At 32.4% G+C, this 8551-nt stretch overlaps 1 protein-coding gene across 1 annotated transcript; it reads left to right on the forward strand.

Moving 5' to 3' along the window:
• The first annotated feature begins 6027 nt into the window (after positions 1-6027).
• Positions 6028-7987, forward strand: LOC131183185 (nucleosome assembly protein 1;2-like). The gene is made up of 2 exons (XM_058153424.1): positions 6028-6304; positions 7635-7987. Exons 1-2 carry the CDS (start codon positions 6028-6030, stop codon positions 7985-7987), a joined length of 630 nt encoding a protein of 209 aa, XP_058009407.1.
• Positions 7988-8551: the final 564 nt, after the last annotated feature.

An 8551-nucleotide genomic window follows, 5' to 3' on the forward strand; every position in this document is an offset into this window, starting at 1 on the left:
AATTTCCATACCTATTAAGCATTAGAAAGTCAACAAATTGACTTTAATAGTGTCATCAATAGTAACCCGAAATACAAATTTTAAAGAACGTCAAGTTTAGCATATTAAAGCTAGGTATAAGTAGATTTGAATTTATTTTTAGACTTATGATAAATGATGATACTGAAACACTATGAAACTGTGTGTTTCAGTGGAAAAGAATACCGAAAGAGCTCAGACGTCGAGTCAAGGCCAAGAGGTGACTCGTATAAGGTTTGTGCACAACTAACTATTTTGTTACTTTTTACTTCTAAATTGATTTGAATAAGTTTATTTTATGATTTATAATTTTTTTGTGTTGAGGATTTTAATTTGTTGAATGAAATTGTATAAATTAAATGTAAATTTTTTTTATGCATTTAAGGATTTATTGCATGGTTTTGAGGATTGTAAATTTTAAGTTTGATATGTTGCCAACCTTGAGCATGAATTTATGGCAATTAAATATGTTGATGATTTGTAAACACTTTGTAAATAGAAATTGTTTTAAATATGATTTAAAACTACAATTGACATGGCAAAATATATTGTGAATTCTCATTAGCTTGTCTAGTGAGATATCTCCTCCACTAGATGGGGCGAGTTCCTTCCTCTCTGGCTTACCAGTTGGGGAAGAGTTTGAATGAGTACTCATATATACTAGCTAGTCTTTGTTCCTCCCTTTTAGCCTCGGTTATTGGGAGAGTGTGAAATGTCGTGGTGTACAACACGGCATCTATTTGAATTTTGGGTCATGGGTTCAACTGTGTGAATTGTTGGCAACGCCCTTTAAATTATGCATAGTTTGATAAATTGTGGTTGAAATAAATAATTTGTCAGTGATTCAAAATATTTTCTTATTATTTCGGGATTTAAAAGAAATGTAGATAAATAGTTACTATTTGATCAAAATGTTATTCAAATGAATAATTTGCATGAATGAAAATATTGATTTCTGAATGTTATGAATTTTGAAGAACTTAGAAATTTTAAATTTTTATTTGTTATGAATTGTCAAGCATAACTTGTATTAAGTTTTAAATTATTAGTTGTGCACCACTGAGTTCACCACTCAGCGATTGCTTTGTATGCTGTCGCAGGTGAAAGGAAATATAAAGCAGTTGAACAAGATTACTAAAAGGCATAGTGAGACTATCTTCGGGTATATCATAGGTATACCCTTGTACTTTAGATTTTGATGTAATTTTATAATTGTATGTATAAAATTTACTTTGAGTAGTTGTACCAACTCTTTTGGAATATATTTTTGAATTGTAATGAAATACAAATTATTATAAGGTTATCTTGAGATTTTATGTATTTATAAAGTTTGCACTACTAAATTTTTATTACTCCCATGAATGTAAATATTCATTTTGTTATCTTAATGAGATATTTCAATGTTTGATTTAATTTAAACTGTGTATTGAGTTGCTTGTGTTGAATTGTGAAATGAGATTGAATAATGGAGTTGTGATTGAGAAAAATATTGGGAGTATCTTTATTTTTAGGTTTTGAAGAACTGTTTTCTCAAAATACTGGCGACACTCTGCAGAAATTTTTGTAAAAATTGAGGCAATTTTAAATATCTAAAAATTTGATTTATGTTTGGACTTTAAATAAAGGTTTTTAATATTTGAGAAAATTTTACCCACCAATTTAAAAATGAATGAAAATTGTTTTAAAATCCCTTGTAGTATATCTAATGGGTTACCGGTAGGCGAAGTACAGTAATTCATTAGGTGTACTACGGGAGCATATTACATCTTATGAGGAGTAGGGTGTGACAAGGCCAAACCAGTGACATTTATGACAAACACATGGAGTTTACTGTTGTCAATACATTGTCATAAATCATATCAGTGTATATAATCTTTAGACGTGAGATAACACAGTTATCTTGTATATAGGTGGTTTGAGTTTGATACTGCTTTCATACTTGTACTGTGAATGGGTATATGGACATGTATTGGCTCCTACTAGTTATATATGGAGATAGATGTTGATCAAGATGGAATCTGTTACCCTAAGTAAATAAGGATAAAATCCTATGTTCATTTAATTGTTCTTGATGTTTTAAGTTTCTGGCCAGGACAAATAGATTTAATCAGAAAAGAGTTTCTGATGAGAAAATATTTTTAATCAAGAATTAGGATTAAAAGAGAACATAATATTCGTAGCAAATAGGGTTTGACATAAACCATGACTCCAGCTCGAATTGTGATTTTGTAACAGAGAGATTCTAGTGCATGGTAACATATGATTAAAGGTTCATTTAAGGAATTCCTTATTACTGATTGGGTGGCCATGGCATACTATGCTAGGTATTAACCATGGTCTATGAGATGCCTAAAATGACTTAGAGAAATCATTTATGGTAATAAAGAGTTCTGATGATATTAAGAGTTAATATTATATCTCATTGCCAATTAGTGATGAGCCTAGTGAGTCACGCACATACACAAGTAATCACCAAGTTAAATGTGATTTAATTAATTAGTTAAAGAGTTAAAGAGTTTAATTGATTAATTAAATAGGTTTGATTTGCAATTAGATTGCAAAGTCCCTAGCATAGCTTGAAACCAAATCTAGGTTATTGGATTATAGTATAAGTTAAATTTATATTTAAAGTGTTTAAATATGAATTTAATTATGAGAGATTAATTAATAGAGATTAATTAATTAATTTATATTTGATATAAATTGATTAGAAGAGAAGAAATAATTATTTTGGGTTGAGAACTCAAAATTGAAACACAAGAGTAATTTGGTCATTTCATAGGGTGACATGTGGGGCACCATGAGATGGTGACACATGGCACCATATAAGCTTGCCATTTGTCTTCCAATCATGTAAGATGATCAAATTCAAGATTAAATTTAGCTTTGACACTTGGCATAATGTGATTGGGTCAATTAAACTAAGATGCAATCAGAAGATGACATGTGGCAAGGGTTTTAGTGGTGACCTAATTATAAAAGGGAAAGGATGAAAGAATAAAATACATTCTAATTTTTATCAAAGAGGTGCCGCCACCTTTGAAGCCTTTTCCTCTCTTCTTCTTCTTCTCTCATCAATTCAAAGAGAATTGCCTATATTCTCTTGAATTAAAATTGCTAGAAATTGTTTTTAGTGTCCTATATACATCTACAACCTCCCTAAAGGCAAATCTCTATTTTCTAATTGGTTGGCAAGGCTTGAGAAGCTGTTCAAAGGGCTATCATTGGTGATCTTGGTGTGGACAAACTAGAGGGACAACATTTGGGCTCCTAGGTTCTTCACAAAGGTACCAAACACATCTACAGTGCATTAAAAGGTTAGTGCACATGTTCTTGAATTAATGTAGGGTTCTAATGAATTAATTTGTTAATTCTAAAATCTTAAATGGCAAATATAGATCCAAATACATATTAAAAAGGTTTTAATACGCAATTGAACATTGAAATCAATGAGGTACATAATGAATCTTGCATGATGCATGAGACCTTAGAAGAAAATTTTTGAATTCAATGTTCTAATCTAACAATTTTCATGCTTCCGTTCCTTCAATAAGTAGGTCGAACTAGTGACACATATGATAAGCACATGGAGTTTACTCTTGTCAATGCATTGTTATATATCATATCAGTGCATATAATCTTTAGACCTGAGATAACACAATTATCTTGTATATAGGTGGTTTGAGTTTGATACTGCTTTCATACTTGTACCGTGTATGGGTATATGGGCATGTGTTGGCTCCTACTAGTTATATATGGAGATAGGTGTTGATCAAGATGGAATCTGTTACCCTAAGTAAATAGGGATAAAATCCTATGTTCATTTAATTGTTCTTGATGTTTCAAGTTCCTGGCTAGAACAGACACATTTAGGTAGAAAAGAGTTTCTGATAAGAAAATCTAATTAATCAAGAACTGGAATTAAAAGAGAACATAATGTTCATAACAAATGGGGTTTGACATGAACTATGACTCCAGCTCCAATTGGGATTTTGTAACAGAGAGATTCTAGTGCATGGCAACATATGATTATAGGTTCATTTAAGGTATTCCTTGTTACTAATTGGGTGGCCATGACATGCTATGCTAGGTGTCAACCATGGTCTATGAGATGCCTAAAATGATTTAGAGAAATCATTTATGATAAGAAAGAGTTCTGATGATATTAAGAGCTAATATCATATCTCATTGCCAATTAGTGATGAGCCTAGTGAGTCACACGCATACACAAGATAATCAACAAGTAAAATGTTATTTATTTGATTAATTAAAGAGTTTAATTAATTAATTAAATAAATTTGGTTTGCAATGAGATTGCAAAGTCCCTAGCATGGCTTGAAACCAAATCTAGGTTATTGAATGTATAATATAAGTTAAATTTATATTTAAAGTGTTTAAATATGAATTTAATTATGAGAAATTAATTAATAGAGATTAATTAATTTATATTTGATATAAATTGATTAGAAAAGGAGAAATAATGATTTTAGGTTGAGAAATCAAAATTACAACATAAGGGTAATTTGGTCATTTCACATGGTGACATGTGGCACCATGAGATGGTGACACATGGCATCATATAAGCTTGCCATTTGTCTTCCTATCATGTAAGATGATCAAAGTCAAGATTAAGTCTAGCTTTGACACTTGGCTTAATGTGATTAAGTCAACTAAAAATAAGATGCAATGTGGTGGTAACATGTGGTATAGGGTTTAGTGACTTAATGACCTAATTATAAAAGGGAAAAGAAAGAAGAATAAAACACAACATTCTCTCTAGCCTCTCAAGGGTGGCATCACACTTTTCTCTCCCTCTCCTCTTCTTGCTTTCTTATCAATTCAAAGAGAATCACTCCATTCCCTTTGAATTAAAATTGCTAAAAATTGTTTCTAGTGTCCTATACGCACATACAATCTCTCTAAAGGCAAAAACTCAAATTATAATTAGTTGGTAAGGCTTGAGAAGTTGATTTGGGCCCTGTCCATTGGTGATCTTGGTGTGGACAAGCTAAAGGGACAACACTTGGGGTCCTAGGTGCTTCCTAAAGGTGCCAATTGCATCCATAGTGCATCAAAGAGGTTAGTGCTCAAACTCCTCTTTTAAACTAGGGTTTAAATGAATTAATTTATTAATTCACAATCTTGAATGGAAAACATAGATCCTAATACATATTAAAAGTATTTTAATATGTAATTGAGCATTGAAATTAATTAGGCACATAAGAGATGTGGCATAATGCATGTAACCCTAGAAGAAAATTTTGAAATTCAATGCTCTAATGAACTAATCACCATGCTTTCGCTCCTTCAGAATGTTCATCTTGGATTACGCACTGATGGATTCAATCCCTTTGGGCAACATTCTGATCCTTACTCTTATTGGCCAGTAATAATTGCAATGTATAACTTAACTCCTTGGATGGCCATGAAAAAACCTTATATGTTCTTGAATATGGTGATTCCGGGTCCTAAATGCCTTGGTAAGAGTTTGGATGTGTTCTTGAGGCCTTTAATTGATAAGTTGAAAATGTTATGGACTGAAGGAGTTTTGACTCATGATATTCATACTAAGCAGAACTTTCATATGAAAGCAGACTTTTATGGATAGTAAGCGACTTTTCTGCATATGGTATGTTATTCGAATGGAGCACACATGGAAAATTGGCTTGTCCGTATTGCGTGGAAGGTAGTAAAGCTTTTGTTCTTCGACATGGTGGGAAAGCATCATTCTTTGATTGCCATCGCCAATTTTTTCCTCTCAACCATCCATATAGAAGACAAAAAGATAAATTCTAAAAAGGTGTCATAGAAAGGAGTCCACCCCCTCCTCGTTTGTCTGGTGATGTTATACAAAATCGGGTAAATTCACTACCTGATATTGTATTTGGGACAACTAGTGGAAAGCAAACAATACCTGGATTTGATGTACACCACAATTGGGTTAAGAGGAGTATATTTTGGGAGCTTCCACATTGGAATTCAAATTTAATCCGGCATAATTTAGATGTGATGCATATAGAGAAGAATGTGTTTGACAATGTATTCTATACAGTTATAGATGTGAATGGGAAAACTAAGGACAACTCCAAAGCAAGAGAGGACTTAAAAGTTTATTGCAAGCATCCTGAATTACACTTAGTGAAATATAATGGTAGAGTATACAAACCTAAAGCCACTTATACTTTGAATAAAGAACAAAAACAAAAAATTTGTCAGTGGCTAAAGGATTTGAGATTGCCTGATGGATATGCTTCCAACATCGCACAGGCTGTAAGTGTGAAGGACTGTAAGTTTTTTGGATTGAAAAGTCATGAATGCCACATATTGATGCAAAGATTGATCCCAATCACATTTCATGACATATTGCTTAAAGCAGTTTGGGATGCATTAACTGAGTTAAGTCATTTTTTTAGGGACATTACTACAACTATACTCTTTGTGGATAATATTGAGATATTAGAAAAAAACATTGTTGAAACAATTTGCAAGTTAGAAAAGATATTCCCACTAAGTTTGTTTTACTCAATGGAGCATTTGCCTATTCATATTGCCTATGAGGCCAAAATAGGTGGACTAGTGCAATATCATTGGATGTATCAATTCGAGTGGTAAATATTGCAAAAATGTCTTTTTTATTTATTTCACATATATATTTCTTGATGAAATAACAATCAAATTTGTTAATAATAGGTTCCTTTTTGACTTAAAGGAAAAAGTGCTAAATAAAGCTTCTATTGAGGGTTTAATTGTCGAGGCATACATTATTGAGGAAATATCAACCTTTTGTTCTCATTATTTTGAGCCACAAATCCCAACAAGATTAAATAAAGTTCCAAGAAATGATGATGGGGGAAACATTGAACCAATGGGGCGCATTTCAATTCTCACTCATTTAGGTCGACCTTTCAGTCGAATATTGCATAGAAGGATCATGTCAAATGAGGAGTATTCTGCTGCTCATATTTATGTATTGTTGAACTGTCAAGAGATCGAACCATTTATTGAGTAAGTATTCTTAACTAACATGTGTCCTCTTTTTAATTAATGAAATACAACATATAAGTGATCAAATTATTGTTTAGGATGTTTGATTACCATTTACGAGGTATAATACCAGATATCAATGACCAACAATTGGAACAATTGTGAGAACAAGACTTTGCAAATTAGTTCAAAGAATATGTAAAGAAGAATGAAGTTGAAGAGCGCATCTACCAAATAGCTCAAGGCCCTAGACGTACAGTTCAATCATATAAGGGGTACTTTGTGAATGGTTTTAAATTTCATACACATGATTATGGTAGAGATCGAAAAACATTAAATAGTAGTGTTTGCGTGAAAGGAAGTTGTTATAATGAATATGAAAGTGAATATTATGGTTTGTTGAATGAGGTACTACAGTTGGAGTATTTCGGAGGAGGAAACAATATAATTCTTTTCAAATGTGAATGGTTTCACACTAATAAAGGGATAAGAGTCCATCCTCAACACGGGCTTGTAGAAATTCATCCCAAATCAAGGCTTGCCTCTAATGATCCATTTATTTTAGCCCATCAAGCTCAGCAAGTGTGTTACACAAAACACCCTACAATTAATAAAACAAGATTGGTGTGCAGTATTCAAAACCAAAGCTAGGAGCACATTTAACATTCATAAGGTGGTTGACATAAGTGATAACGAGTTTACTTTTGATGAGGTGGCTTACCAAGAAGATGATATCTCTCGACCTTTAGAAATTTTACCAACTACTGAACTTGATGAGCCATACTTGCTACTTGATTCAAATCATATAGTAGAGTTAAATGAAAATGAATTGCAACATTTAGTGCAACCAAGTAGAGAGGAGGAGGAGGAAGACGAAGAGGAAGAGGAGGAAGATGAAGAGGAAGAGGAAGATAAAGACGAAGATGAAGACGAAGACGAAGACGAAAATGAAAACGATAAAGATGATGATAGTGATGATGATTGATTTTCATTATTGTATAGTACAAAAAGGGTAATTTCACTGTTTCATGCTTAAGTTATTGTGTAATTTTGTGTTTTATTATTATATGTGATTGTGAAGCTATTATTTTTGCATAGCTTGTAATCCATATGAAATTCTTACATATATGCATTTTTTTGCTCTTTGGTACTTATGGATATTGTGCTTTACAGGATGCCTCATAGAATATCATCATCTATAGGACACAATGTCTCAACCCATGCAGTCTTTGAGGGATGACCAAGACGAAGACCAAAGCATAGGACATGAGCCACTACAGTTGCCAGTGGATACACAAGTTTCTCTTACTCCACTACAGTTAGGGGGGCAAGTAGCAGCATCGTCATCATCATCAGTTCGAAGTAGAGGTCCAAATTTAGGGCAGCCAACACCAGTAAACCCAAAAAATCGACAGATGATAAGATTAAGGGGCCTTATGTAAGTAACAATATTTAAGACAGTTGAGATAAATTAAACAAAACATCTACAAAAAAAATTTTCTTATTAACTGAAGTTTTTTTACTTTAAATGTTATTAATGGTGCAGCTT

This window comes from Hevea brasiliensis, chromosome 1, assembly GCF_030052815.1.
Source record: "Hevea brasiliensis isolate MT/VB/25A 57/8 chromosome 1, ASM3005281v1, whole genome shotgun sequence".
Taxonomy (NCBI): domain Eukaryota; kingdom Viridiplantae; phylum Streptophyta; class Magnoliopsida; order Malpighiales; family Euphorbiaceae; genus Hevea; species Hevea brasiliensis.

Excerpts from the sequence above, each read along its gene's own strand:
- LOC131183185 (XM_058153424.1), top strand. The coding sequence starts at position 6,028 with ATGCATATAGAGAAGAATGTGTTTGACAATGTATTCTATACAGTTATA. Across the intron at positions 6,305-7,634 it reads GGCTGTAAGTGTGAAGGACT|TATTCAAAACCAAAGCTAGG; the intron begins GTAAGTTTTTTG and ends ATTGGTGTGCAG.